We start from the raw sequence: 15,426 nt of genomic DNA on the forward strand, positions 1-15,426 counted from the left end.
AATTTACTCGGGTAATCGATGGACAACTTTCATGAAACTGGATTGATCATATTCATGATTAATTAGTTCGGAGAGCTAAATACCTTAATTATAAAAAATCTATATTATTATTGTCACATCTCTTATGACCTTATAACTATTGATATATTGATCTAGATCGACAACTTCTAAATGATCAATCTTGTGCATTAAAATTAGTTCATTGTATACTTTTTTATTGGTTTATATTATCTTTCAAAGTCATTTACCATGTCAGATTTGTATGCGTTGTGCGTATGAGAATCAATTAGAAAAACAATATAAGAATTCTTAAATAGGAGTGGAGTTCGTTTAACTAAATCATATCAACTAATTAATCAAAGTATTGTAATAGTGTAGACATGACCTTTAATGAAGTCGGAGGGGCATTACTAGTCACGAATAAAATATTTTATTTATTGATTAATCAATTTAAATAGACTGCCTAGCTAGTTGACTCAATCACTAGTGGGTTGAAGACTACTTTTAATTGACTGAATCATTAACTAAATAAATCATTCCAATGATTGAGTATTCGTCTAAATTAAGAATGATCCTCTTTGGGGTTGTTCTTTTTCACCCATGAGGTTGTTTCTAATTTAATTATTTATCTCTCTAATGCACTAAGACCTCGACTCACTCCACGTGGCATCCTTCACTTTTCACATATGCAGTTAGCCTCTTGCAGAGTTGAACTTTGACGCTCTTTATTTTGTCATCCCTCTAATGTTCCATAACATTTTTCTGATATCTCCGATGGATCATGAGCATTGAGTCAATTTCCAACTTTGGTTCATCTTATAGCCTCGTAAGTCTACGCAAAGCTACATGATCAAGTTTAACTATCAACCACAACTATGCATGGTCCCCTAATTTCCAATAAGCCACTAGTTAGCCTAGGCTCATATTTGGTCATGCACATCATTCTTGACAGGGATACCTAAATGTGTGAATCTCAATATTACAGTCGCTCGTAATGTCTCACATACGTTCATTTACGAGCTCACCTCATTATAGGTTGTCAAACAATATATCAAACCAACAAATTGCTTTATGTTTATTGTCTTAGAGCCATCTTGTTAGGAATTTTGTGAATCTAAGAACTCTTTTAAATATATTAAAACTTTTAGACATGTCATAAAAAAAATATATATATATATATATATTCTAAAGAATGCAATTAGAAGAAACCTTAACTGGGGAAGGCATATATATTAGTTCTACCTTTCTTTCGAAAGCAGAAATTGTTCCATTGAGAATTTCTAGGATAGGCATATGCTCAAAAAAGAATGGCAATAAATTGCCTCCAATGTAGCAATTTGCTAAAACAATTTAAAATGCACATGAGAAAAATTTCATGAGAAGCTTTATATTAAAGCATCTCTTGCATTATCTGCAAATTGCAAGAGAATATTGTTGATGCATGTGAAAGTAAGCTTGACCATCTTGCATCATGTTACTCTGTTCCTTGGATGCACACAAACCCTAGTTTTATCCATATGTCATCCTCTGTATCTTCATCTATTTATATTTTCACCTATATAATCCACCTCCATTAACTAGTTGTAATCCTCGTTTCTCTTCGATATTTCTCATTTGGTATTTTTCATCACTCAAACATACATATACACACACATATATATATTTTTTGATAATTTAAGCATCTAATTATGCAAATCGACTAACCAGGGAGATGCCCAATTATATGAAAAGTTTTCATTGATCATTAGGATAAATTGAGAAGCGTGAACAACACGTTGATCCATAACTAGAACTCTAAAATTGTCTTCTCAAACACGCATATTAAATCATATGACAAATGTCTAACTTAAATAATATGTTCAATTATCAAAATTTAAAGGTCACTATAAATTGCACAAAATTGCACCAATAATTATAATATGAAAAAGAATATTTTACTAATTTTGAGAGTGTAATTGCTTCTAGAAGTGTCCATTAAGTAAGAGATTGTCATCATAAACAATCAAACTATCACTGAAACACTAACATTATTAGGATTTTTTATTATGATTTTCTAACTACATATAAAATAATAAAGTTATTAATGAAATAATAATTTTCATCAAACAATATATGATTTTCATCAAACACATCGCTCCTGACACGTGTCTCATGTCCAACGACACCCGCTCAAACTATCCGATTTGGACCGGGTCCGCCCCGTCAACCCGGACCGGCCACCGATTTCGAAAGTTTTTGAATTCGATCACATTCCACCACCAACTAACATTACTTAACTGGAGGCCTCCTTTGCTTTGACTCCCTTCCCGTACGCGCTTTTTCCAGCCTCTGCGAACACGCCGGACCCACTTGGGTTCCTCCAATAGCATGGATGGTAATCCCGGGGGTGCAGGCGAAAGGTAGGTTGAGTTGTTTCTCGCCAGTACCCTCACCATTCTCTTTTAACTCTCGCTTTTGCTTGGCTCAGGTCATTTGCTTGCGCTCCTTGCTTGTTCCTCTCTCTTTCTCTCGCCGCTCCTCTCGGTAGACCGTAGACGGCGCCCATCTCGCGGCGATTCGAGGAGGGAGAGCTGCGGCCGAGGAAGAGAAGGTCCGATCTCCCTCATCGGAGGCAGGATGAACGGTGCCGCTGTCGGTGGGAGGCAGATGCAGCAGCGAACCAGCGGCCAGCTCCACCAGCGGCAGTACTCGTCCGACCAGATTTTCCCTGAAGCAGGAGGGGGCGGCGCAAGCAAGTGGATGCAGCTCGGCGGACTGCCTGCTTCTCAGCAGGTAATTGGATCCTGCCGGCCCACTTCGATCTGGTCGGGATGGGTATCGTTTTCTTTTTCCATAGTTTGAATCTTTCTCGGCGGCCCAGGTGGAATATTCGAGGATGTTGAGGAACATGCAAAGGGGGATGAGCGGGGAGTTCTTATCATCGGCGGAGCCGTTGACGCCACCGATATCTTCGCGGCCCTCGAGCCAGAGGAAGAACGGGGAGGAAGTGTTCCCAAATGATCTCAGTCCGGGGATCTTAGATATCCATTCCTTCGACACTGAGCTTCTCCCAGAAGTAATCCTTTCTCTCGTCTCTGCTTTTCCAAATTGTCTCACTTCAGCAACTAGAGATCTCATTTTCGTGTTGGTTTGTTACTTAGCAGGATAGCTTTCTTTGAGCTATGACTAGGATATCCATAGTTATGCAGCTTAATTTACCCAATATAATTTATCTCGTCAAATTGTATTGCTTCATTCAATTTTTGTTGTGATCTACTTGCGCAGTTAAATTGTTGTGTTGTGGGCAGATGACAGGTGCGGGATTTGGTGCATTACCACTTGGTTATGGCCATGAGAGAAACTTGGATGACATGGAGACTAGCTTTTCCAGTAACAGACCTTTGAGCCGCAATATAGTACCACCACCATTCGAGAAAGAAAAAACAAGTTCAGTTGCCAAAATCAAAGTGGTGGTATGCGTTTCTTCTTTTTAACATTTTAGATACTTGTCTTTAAGCACCTCATTTTAGACTAGCTTTTTCATCATTTTCTCCTTTGCTTACAATCTCAATGAAGGTAAGAAAAAGACCACTTAACAAAAAGGAAATAGCAAAAAAGGAGGATGATATCATCACTATAGAACCAGGTTGCAACTCGCTTACCGTTCATGAGACAAAACTCAAGGTAATATTCAAGAGAATTTGTTGTTTGTTTTAGAGAGTAGTTTCGTCACACACACACATATTCAAAAATCTACACATGTTTTATATGCATGCAACAGAGTTATTCTAGCAGCTCCAAGTGTAATACTAAACACATATCATAATTAGTTGATGATTTATAACCTATCCAAATACTTGTCTTCTTGCACTCAAATGGAACCTAATGGTCGATACTTCCAAAAATCACTTGTTGGTAATAAATTCTTTTTTGAGTTTATTAATATATAGTTATTACCTGTTTTCCATCTACAAAGTCCTGTTTGAGTAGAAACAAATGATGAGGAGAATAAAGGAAGAGTGACAGAAAAGAAAAGAGATGAGATGAAGGAGAAGAGAAAGAATTTGGTGGGAAGAGAAAGGATAGAAATTCATATATTTCTGATCCTACCTTATATACCAGTAAGTTTACTCAGCTTCTAGAACTTGTAAAAATATCATAAAATATATAGCAGAACTTGAGAAAATGCTACCAAATTTGAGAACTAGATGAGAAATGATAATGCTTTTTAAGTAAGTTTGATTCCCTTTCCCTTTTCTATCTTTTATGACTCTAACAGTTTATGCAGAAAAATATTGAGACAAGCTCACCAGTAAGTTCTAAAGCATACTCACTTTGAGGGATAGATATTCAGCTATCTTATAGTGCACTTTGAGATTTGTTGTCTCACTGAGATTTGTGTTTGCAAGTTGGTATTCTTCAAGCTTAAAAGGTGGGTATTTCTAAGAGAGTCTCAATCAGAAAATTGTGAAAAATATTCATTTCAAGCAAGAGTACTCTTCGTTTGCACATTAATCTAGTATTAATCTTAATCAAGATTTATTTATTGCCTATAGTGAGAGTCTTCTCTCCACTTTTCTTCATCAACATGTTTAGTTCATGAAATATCTACACTATCAACACAATGAAAACTTGAATTTGGATATCCTTTACTGTTCCAGAATCATGCTTCACATCTTCTAATATATTCTGATTGGTTTAGGTTGACCTAACGGAGTATCTTGAGAAGCATGAGTTTGTGTTTGATGCTGTACTGGATGAAAATGTCTCAAACGAAGAAGTGAGTGATAGAATAGACTGCACGAGTTTAAAGTTTTCTTTGCCAACTCCTTTTTGTGTATTTTATTCTGTAGGTATATCATGAGACTGTTGAACCAATTGTTCCTGCTATCTTTAATCGTACCAAGGCAACTTGTTTTGCCTATGGACAAACAGGTAAGTGCAATTTTTCTATAATTGTTTCCTGTTAATTTCTTTATTGCTTGCAATTTTCAGCCATAATGTGCATATAATACATATGAAGCAAATTAATGCGAAGAAACTGTTGTAGGATTTGCTTCAGATTTGTCAACTGTAGCAGTAGCTTCATGTATGATGATTAATTATCACTCTAAAAAGTAGTAGTTATGCTCGATATATTTAATATGAACAAGTTTCTTTATTTCTTTACCTTTATTGGGTTATGAGCATGTATTCTATCCTTTTATCAATATTTCTTGAATGAGAGTAGTGCTACATATTCTTGTGCATCTTTGTTTTACTTTGAGAATATTTCTTTGAGTTTCTTTGTAACCTATAAATACTGGATGTTATATGTGTAAAACAACTGATACTTCAATGACTATAGAAAATATTGGTTGCTAGTGTTAGTGTTGTTAGGTTATTAGTATTCTGTGTTTAGTCCTATTTTGGATGTATCAGGTTTAAATTTTCTTCTCCAGTCATCCTTCTATTATCTCCTACAAAGCACCTTCTCCATTACCTTAGATGACCACTAACAGGAAGTTGTTTTCACCAGCCTTGTGAGATTGAGGGGCTCCACCCTCCTTTTCTTCTTGAGATTCTAGTATTCAGCTTCTTCCCACCATGAAGCTCTTTTGGCCTCTCTCTCTTGTGCTTATGCCCATATCTAACTCATGAACAGAAATGCCCTCTTGCTCTGCTTTCTATACCCTCCATTGATATCAAATTAGCTGGTGACTTTGTCTCTGAGGTTCAACATCTGCGTACTGGGGCTTGGTAGAATTCATGGGACACCCCATTTTTTTTCACATGCACATTGCATGGACTGTGTATCACTTGGTTTAGGTTGCTATCTGCCTATCTCATCTCTTGCTCACTGTAAGACTTTTGCTTCTTTGACCTTTGCATTTGTGCGGCTTGCAACTCTCCTCTATTAAAGGAATCTTCTGCTGCCTCCATGCAACATTGGTTCCTTCGCCACTACAATTCCCTCTTAGGCTGCGTTTGGTTTGAGGGACACGAGAGACAGTGACAGAAATACAAAAATACAGAAGACAGTAGAGACAGTGACAGAATATAAATTGTATCTGTCTCATGTTTGGTAATACAAAATACAAAAACAGAATCTCTAACTTAAAAGACTAAGTTACCCTTCCTAACCCTATACCTAAAACAAAACTTTACCATCCGCGGCCCAAGCTGCTGATCGACCAGCTGGTCGATCAGCTAAGTTTGATCGACCAACTGGTCGATCAGATTGCTCTGATTGACCGCTGGTCGACCAGATAGGCCTGATCGACCAGCTGGTCGATCAGCCTTAAGTGATCGACCAGCTGGTCGATCACCAGATCCCGTTGCTTGTTACCATATTGTTCAACCTCATACATTTGCTAACTAAATGGAATCTACTTTCAGAAGTACCTTTGCAGTAATAATAACATTACAAAATCTTTCAGAAACAAGATACATGATTGCTACAACAATATTTCCAAATTAAGCTCCAACCAGCTTTGATAAATATCGTCTAAATCATGGAAAAGGCTAATCCTTGAAAGCATCACAATGACAGGCAAATAAGAGCATCACAATGTGGACTATAAAAGCATTACACGCTTGATTAATGCATTAAATTCATAAGGGCAACATAAACATATACCCATTTGAGTGACAAAATAAAGTCAAATTTTTAGTCACATTAACTATAAAACTTGACATTACTTAGTAAGTACATCCAAAGTTAGACTAATTATGAACATGACTTATCCAAAATAGCATAATTGATAGTGAACATGACTAACTATGGATTATAGCTCTAGCAAATGCACGCCTTTGGTTCTCAGTTAAACTCCAAAAGGTTATCTGCAATTGAGGATTCTGCGAGAACTTAAGCCCCACTAGAACTACTTCATCATCGTTGAAGCCAAGATCTTGCAGGGTTTCACCAAGCTTCACCTCCTCATTAATCCCTGCCATAGCTTTGGCAAGAACTTGGACATGCTTTCCCTGTTGCTCCACAGCAAACCTCACAGTTTGAGCCAACTCTTGGAAGATCTCAAATTCTTTTTCTTTTTTTTTGTTGAAGTAAATTTCCGTTGAATTCCTTCACTTGATGAAGTCATTGATGCATTAGATTGAAGTGGAGAGTTAGTTTGAAGTGGAGGGTCACTTTCAAACATATCAACATCATTGACAAAATCATTGAAGTGGAGAGTTATTTCTTCATTCTCTGTATCTAGCTGCTCAGCTGCATCATTTCCACTGATGGCATAACTCCCTGTTGCTCTATGCTTTCCAAATATTGTCCCCAAACGAGTGAAAAGTGGAAATGGTTTCCCGGGAGTGTAGAACCTCAGTGGATGTTGCTGCAAAAAAAATATGCAAAACATAAGTGAGAAATAAGATGCATGCATGTATATCTTGCAAACATAGTCATAATAGTATATTAAACCTTAATCCAGAGCTCTAGAACTTGTTTGCTATCCACTTCTACAGTTTGTTTCTCATCATTCCATCCAAACCCACTACAAGCAAGCATATCTGAAGCTGATTGGTATTTCTCTTTCAGCCTTTTTTGTTTGTTCTTACAATGTTTAGCTGTAAACCCAGATCCAGGGAATTTTTCATTCATTTTTATAGCAAGCTTTGGAAAATGCAGACCAGTAGGCGACGGCGGAAGATGCAGACCAGTAGGCGGAAGGTGCCTTTGACGGGTGCGAACAACAAAATTGCGGTGTGAAGATGCAGACCGAGGGTTTTGTGGGTAAAATGGGAATTTAATTCTTCTGTCTCCGTGCAAGTTGTGGTGTCTCCAGTTTTAGGATGGACACGAATTTGGGTTGCATGACGACAGAGACGGAGACAAAACTTTAATTTTTGTACCTGTCTCTCAAAATCAAACGGGGGAGACGAAATGAGGGACAGGACAAAATACAGAGACAGATTAGATTTTTTGTCTCTGTCCCCGTTTGATTTTGAGAGACAGGTACAAAAATTAAAGTTTTGTCTCGTCTCTGTCGCCATGCAACCCAAATTCGTGTCCATCCTAAAACTACAATTTGCACGGAGATAGAAGAATTAAATTCCCATTTTACCCACAAGGCTGCGTTTGGAAATGAGGGACAGGACATAAATACAGAGACAGTTTAGATTTTTTGTCTCTGTCCCGTTTGATTTTGAGAGACAGGTACAAAAATTAAAGTTTTGTCTCCGTCTCTGTCACCATGCAACCCAAATTCGTATCCATCCTAAAACTGGAGACACCGCAACTTGCACGGAGACAGAAGAATTAAATTCCCATTTTACCCACAAAACCCTCGGTCTGCATCTTCACACGACAATTTTGTTGTTCGCACCCGTCAAAGGCACCTTCCGCCTACTGGTCTGCATCTTCCGCCGTCGCCTACTGGTCTGCATTTTCCAAAGCTTGCTATAAAAATTCCCTGGATCTGGGTTTACAACTAAACATTGTAAGAACAAACAAAAAAGGCTGAAAGAGAAATACTAATCAGCTTCAGACATGCTTGCTTGTAGTGGGTTTGGATGGAATGATGAGAAACAAACTGTGGAAGTGGATAGCAAACAAGTTCTAGAGTTCTGGATTAAGGTTTCATATACTATTATGACTATGTTTGCAAGATATACATGCATGCATCTTATTTCTCACTTATGTTTTGCATATTTTTTTTGTAGCAACATCCACTGAGGTTCTACACTCCCGGGAAACCATTTCCACTTTTCACTCGTTTGGGGACAATATTTGGAAAGCATAGAGCAACAGGGAGTTATGCTATCAGTGGAAATGATGCAGCTGAGCAGCTAGATACAGAGAATGAAGAAATAACTCTCCACTTCAATGATTTTGTCAATGATGTTGATATGTTTGAAAGTGACCCTCCACTTCAAACTAACTCTCCACTTCAATCTAATGCATCAATGACTTCATCAAGTGAAGGAATTCAACGGAAATTTACTTCAACAAAAAAAAAGGAAAAAGAATTTGAGATCTTCCAAGAGTTGGCTCAAACTGTGAGGTTTGCTGTGGAGCAACAGGGAAAGCATGTCCAAGTTCTTGCCAAAGCTATGGCAGGGATTAATGAGGAGGTGAAGCTTGGTGAAACCCTGCAAGATCTTGGCTTCAACGATGATGAAGTAGTTCTAGTGGGGCTTAAGTTCTCGCAGAATCCTCAATTGCAGATAACCTTTTGGAGTTTAACTGAGAACCAAAGGCGTGCATTTGCTAGAGCTATAATCCATAGTTAGTCATGTTCACTATCAATTATGCTATTTTGGATAAGTCATGTTCATAATTAGTTTAACTTTGGATGTACTTACTAAGTAGTGTCAAGTTTTATAGTTAATGTGACTAAAAATTTGACTTTATTTTGTCACTCAAATGGGTATATGTTTATGTTGCCCTTATGAATTTAATGCATTAATCAAGCGTGTGATGCTTTTATAGTCCACATTGTGATGCTCTTATTTGCCTGTCATTGTGATGCTTTCAAGGATTAGCCTTTTCCATGATTTAGACGATACTTATCAGAGCTGGTTGGAGCTTAATTTGGAAATATTGTTGTAGCAATCATGTATCTTGTTTCTGAAAGATTTTGTAATATTATTATTACTGCAAAGGTACTTCTGAAAGTAGATTCCATTTAGTTAGCAAATGTATGAGGTTGAACAATATGGTAACAAGCAACGGGATCTGGTGATCGACCAGCTGGTCGATCACTTAAGGCTTATCGACCAGCTGGTCGATCAGGCCTATCTGGTCGACCAGCGGTCAATCAGAGCAATCTGATCGACCAGTTGGTCGATCAAACTTAGCTGATCGACCAGCTGGTCGATCAGCAGCTTGGGTCGCGGATGGTAAAGTTTTGTTTTAGGTATAGGGTTAGGAAGGGTAACTTAGTCTTTTAAGTTAGAGATTCTGTTTTTGTATTACCAAACATGAGACAGATACAATTTATATTCTGTCACTGTCTCTACTGTCTTCTGTATTTTTGTATTTCTGTCACTGTCTCTCGTGTCCCTCAAACCAAACGCAGCCTTAGAGACTATCTTAGCATAGTGACAGATGCAGCTTCAAACAAGCTATCCCGACCCATAATTGCAAGGAATTTTGTGACCATGCAGAGTGATTAATTGAGAAGGAACTCCTTTATACTTGATCTATTCAGTGTCTCCTCATCAAGCCTTTTTATGATGGACCTCCACAGGTATTCTTTTTATTGACAGAATGCTACTTCTCTATTCATCATTTATGTCCAATCAGCTGTCAATCTTTGAGAATTTGTTTCATCGAATTCCCTTGCTATCAATGTAACAACAACCTTTGCTTGCTTCTTCCCACTAACAACTTTTTCTTTTTCTGGACAAGCATTTTCATTCCTAGGCAAGGCCGTCTTCCTTTCCTAACTTCTCTTCCTAAAGAAATCAACTTTGTTTTGTTTGCCAGCTGTATTTGTGCCTTTTCAAGAGCTAGTGATGACTTAAACAATATGTTTTCTTCCTTCACAATTTAACGCAGTTATACTTTAAATCTTTTTTAAAATTCAAGTAAAAAAAATTAAAATTGTTTAAGTTGTTAAATTTTTATAGTTTGTTATATTTCTTATAAAATAGCGAGAGAATTTTAAAAGGTTGCACAGATTTAGAAAAAGTCAATTAAAAATTTTATTGGGATGAACTAATTTTTATTTTATAAAGGATGAGTCTTTTATCAATTCATAAAAAGGGAGTAGATCTCATGTATTTTTGACAATTTTTGAAGTAATAAAATTTCCTTTTTAATTCTCTTGGTGATAGTTTTTTTTCGAGTGAGAGAGTGTTTCCTCTAGGTGAATTTTATTCTCTCTTGGAGATATTTATCCCTTGCACTTCATTAATTTCATCAAAGTTTCTTGGTCGTTCAATGATTTGATGTTGATGCTGTGTTAATTTGTATTAGAGCTAAAATTTAGTGATTCAATCTCGGTACTAGTTAATCCCTCTCTTCTCCATTGTCCTCAGGTTGTAATGCCACCCTCATCCATGATTTGTCCCATGTTTGCTCCTTTGAACAATATCTAACCTAATCCACATTCTCCCTCCTTATCTTCATGCATTGCTTCTTTCTACACTCCTATCGCTTCAAAAGAAACCTCCATTGCCCACACAACAACTCCTTTCTTATTGATGCTATTGCCTTCCTTAAGTTGCCGGTCCTTGCCAATGTCAGCTTCCTTTTTCACAAACCACTCGAGCTCCTGCTCTTCAATTTTGACTGACAATGTCATGGATTACCGCACCCATCGTCAACTAAGCAACCACTCTTGATTGGACCATCATCAACCGCCTAAAGGGCAACTAAGCATCTCTGCCACCTTACTTGCGCCATTGCCTCCTCCCAACATCCTCTCCATCCAACCCCTTTCCCTCGACATCACGCACCGACGTGTGGTATCATCGATGTCGATCATCTCCTTTGCACTAGCATTGACGCTAGCCTCTTGTCACCTTCTGCCGGTTTACTTTTCTCCATTGTCCAATTGTCATCACCTGTTCATCATCCATTATTGTTGCCGTCACCATCTCCATGACTGTCCCTGCTTTCTCTAAGTGAAGCCAAAATCAGATCATGAATAGAACAGAATTTGAAATTTAACTTTTTTTTTACTGTCTAAAATATTTTATAATTTGCATTTCATCATTTTGTAAAAAAGTTCTCTATTACTGTAGCAGGTAGACGTTTACTAGCTAAAATTGTTTGACCATTCAATTGTGCACGAACATGCATTGCCCATTCAGCTGTTTTTCTTTTTGATCTTTAGCATGTTTGTGCATTAGTTGTGACAGTCAGATGATGTCTTTGCTCTTTCTATGTTTTGACACTTATCAGATATCAATAATGGAATGATTACTTTCCGGTTTGATAATTTTTAAAGTTTTGGATTATCTTGATATATGTACAACCTTTTGATAGATAATAGATAATATTCATTTTCATTTCATATTTTCCTCAGTTATTTTGAGCTCTTTTTATTATGAAATTTGTCTAAAAAAATATTTCAAAAACCTTATCATTGATCTTAACTGACTTTCGATAGAAGACTACATTGCACTACCAAGATACCCTTACATTGAGCCCAATGGTGGAATAAGATCCATGTAGTTGCCCCCAAATACTTGGGATTCATCTCTTGTACAGCCTGTCATTCCTGAACAAACTGGAAATGTTAACGAAATAGTAGTTTGAAATGTTTTTATTTATTTATTTCTTAATTCTAAACTTCAAGTTAAAAAATAAAATTGTGCATATTGAAATTAGTTTCTCACCCTGTGACCTTAACCTAAATATTCTTTTTCTGCCCTAAAACAATTTTAGCATTTGCCATGACCTGAGAATTTATGCACACAATATTGCTCTTATTGGTTCCATTTAAATTCGTCCATGCTTAATTTGTGCAAGTTTTGAAATTTTGACCTTCTGGTATTTGATATTCTTTTAAATTCCCATAGTTTCTATGGAGCCCTTCCATGCATTGTATTTTCTATTTGCTAACTGTGCTTGTACATTTTTCCATTTGATATGCTTAATTGTGTCGTTTGTTCTCTATTTCTGTGATTATTGCAATCTGATAATCTAAACTTTTGCTTCTAGATCTGAGTGGCTGACTGGCTGAATTTTGTACCTTCCTTTTCTCAGGTAGTGGAAAGACATACACTATGCACCCACTACCTCTTAAAGCATCACAAGATATTCTGAGGCTAATGCATCATACATATAGAAACCAAGGTTTCCAGTTGTTCGTCAGCTTCTTTGAGATCTATGGAGGAAAGCTTTTTGATTTGCTAAATGACCGAAGGTCTAATATTTTTTTCTATTTTAAAATGCTTTTCCCCCTTCACGCTAACATGTTTATTTTAGGAAGCTTTGCATGAGAGAGGATGGAAAGCAGAAGGTTTGCATAGTAGGTTTGCAAGAGTATAGGGTGTCAAGTATCGACACCATAAAGGACCTCATTGAAAAAGGTAATGCAACCAGGAGTACTGGCACAACTGGAGCAAATGAGGAATCGTCCCGTTCTCATGCCATACTTCAACTTGCCATTAAGAAATCAGTAGATGGTAATGAATCAAAGCCTGCTCGAATTTGTGGCAAACTCTCATTTATAGACCTTGCTGGAAGTGAGCGAGGTGCAGATACCACTGATAATGACAAGCAGACAAGGTAACCATTTTTTAAAATATAATTACAAACGAAAGTAATTTTTTTCCAATGCAATGATTTTAGTCTTTTTCTGATCCAGAATAGAAGGTGCTGAGATCAACAAAAGTTTGCTTGCATTGAAGGAATGCATTCGGGCCCTTGACAATGACCAGGTTCATATTCCTTTCAGAGGGAGTAAGCTAACTGAAGTGCTAAGGGATTCATTCGTTGGTGACTCACGCACAGTGATGATATCATGCATATCTCCAAATTCAGGCTCATGCGAACACACTTTGAATACTCTGCGATATGCTGATAGGTGATGGATTATTTAACTGCGTTACTTGGAACTATAATACACTAATTCCTTTTAGTGCTAAGCGGTTTCAACTCTTGCAGGGTGAAGAGTCTCTCTAAAGGAAACAGTAAGAAGGATCTTTCATCGACAACCAATCTAAGAGAATCAGTTGCTGCTCCTTTATCTTTCTCCAAAACTGAAGGAAACAATGCCGATGCTAGTGAGAATTACAAACGCGGATGGTCCAAACAAATTGAGAATGAATCCTCTTTTTCCAGTGCAAGAGAAGATGGCATTCTAACAGCTTCACAAGCGAACCATTTTCAGGTTAACAGTAGAAGTTCTACAACTGCAGAGATGTTTAATTACTCTGAGGATGTACGTGAGCAAGAAAAACCATCTCTGAGGAAAGGAAAGGCAGAGGCTTACACTGTTTTGCCGACAAATGGGAGGGCGAGGGGGGTTGATTCCCTAGTGAAACGGAAGGATGTCTTTGACGAAGACTCTTTTGATTCCGATGATGAACTAGCTGAGCTTTTGAAGGTGAGCATATTTAGAACAAAATGCAAATCTCTTTCCTAGACACCTAATAAGATTCTACATGATATAACCGCAGGAAGAAGAGGATTTAGTGACGGCTCATCGAAGACAAGTGGAGGCCACGCTGAACATTGTCAGAGAGGTACGATCTGTCAAACTGAATATAATATACTCAAATTTGGGTCATTTAACTTTCTTGATTTTTTACATTATAAACAGGAAATGAGACTTTTGGATGAAGCATATCAACCTGGCAACCAGCTGGATGAATATGTAACTAGATTGAATGCCATTCTCTCACAGAAGGCTGCTGGAATCGTCGAGTTGCAGGCTCGTCTGACTAATTTTCAAAAGCATTTGACTGAGAAACATGTGCTTGTTTCATCTCTTGCCCCTTGATCTTTATTTGAGGAAGGGCATGGATGAACAGTTGCCAGGTACAATTTCAAGATAAGATATGGACTATGGTACAGTGCCAAGATTGGTAGTTCTTCAAATATCAGAGTAGTGCAGGCAGATTGTCAAGAGATCTGAAAAGCTTGGGGCAAATCGGTATCTTTGGCTATTTCATATTGTTGTTAGCTTTTGAAGCGAAACCATTTTGGTTTCGGTTTGTTTATTCCTTTTAATTTTCTCCCGCTAAATTGCTATGAGGTAGCAATGGGATTTAATTCATCTTCTTCCTTTTTTTTTTGTTTCTTTCGAGATGATGTTTGAACACTACTTATTGATGTTCGGTCCTATCTAAAAGTTTTAAAAAGTTACTTAAAATCTATTCGGAATTGTTGTTTCCTGAGCGTAAATTACATTTATCAGAAGATTAGTTAAACAAATTTTGTTTATGATTTTAAGTGTTTATTTTTTTTACATTTCATATATTTGATAGAAATTGAAGCATTATAGTTTAAAATAGAATTTTAAAATTTTAAAAATAATATTTTTTTTATTGAATTACAAAAAATATTTTACATACAATAAAAAAAATTATTCTTTAGAAATAAAATAAATTGTTGATGCGGATTTAAAATTTGATAAATCATTATTTAAAATAAAAATAATTAATTTCTTAATTACATTGGTTAGGTTTTAAATTCTTAGGGTTGCGGCTATTTCGCAATTCCGATAGGGTTTACGACTTTTTTCCTCTTGATGTCAGGCGACGGTGACAGCGATTTTTTTCTACAATTCTTGCGACGCCGATGCCAGAGACATCGGCACCCATGGTAACGCCGACGCCGGTGATTCACACGACAGGGCGACGATGATGGCGAATCGGTTGGTCAGTGATGGCGAAGATGAAAACATTCCGATGACCTTCCTCGTCAGTGATGGCGAAGATGAAAACATTCCGATGACCTTCCTCACCGAGGGCAAAGATTTGGTGGTTTTGACATTACCTGAGTGGGTTGAGGTTGGAGAATAAAGAATTGCTCTTCAAATCAAAATGCCCAGGTAT

General features: G+C 37.2%; 1 protein-coding gene across 1 annotated transcript; it reads left to right on the top strand.

Annotated features, from left to right (window-relative positions):
- Positions 1-2,515: 2,515 nt before the first annotated feature.
- Positions 2,516-14,759, top strand: LOC141838577 (kinesin-like protein KIN-13B). The gene is made up of 12 exons (XM_074726089.1): positions 2,516-2,772; positions 2,861-3,055; positions 3,288-3,452; positions 3,556-3,663; positions 4,682-4,759; positions 4,833-4,914; positions 12,629-12,788; positions 12,851-13,153; positions 13,233-13,451; positions 13,532-13,973; positions 14,047-14,112; positions 14,190-14,759. The coding sequence occupies exons 1-12, from the start codon at positions 2,617-2,619 to the stop codon at positions 14,367-14,369; spliced, it is 2,154 nt and encodes a 717-aa protein (XP_074582190.1). The 5' UTR covers positions 2,516-2,616; the 3' UTR covers positions 14,370-14,759.
- The last annotated feature ends 667 nt before the right edge of the window (positions 14,760-15,426 follow it).

The sequence above is a fragment of the Curcuma longa genome, chromosome 11 (genome assembly GCF_044706935.1).
Source record: "Curcuma longa cultivar G26 ecotype Majalengka, Jawa Barat chromosome 11, ITB_CL_G26_1.1, whole genome shotgun sequence".
Classification (NCBI taxonomy): Eukaryota; Viridiplantae; Streptophyta; class Magnoliopsida; order Zingiberales; family Zingiberaceae; genus Curcuma; species Curcuma longa.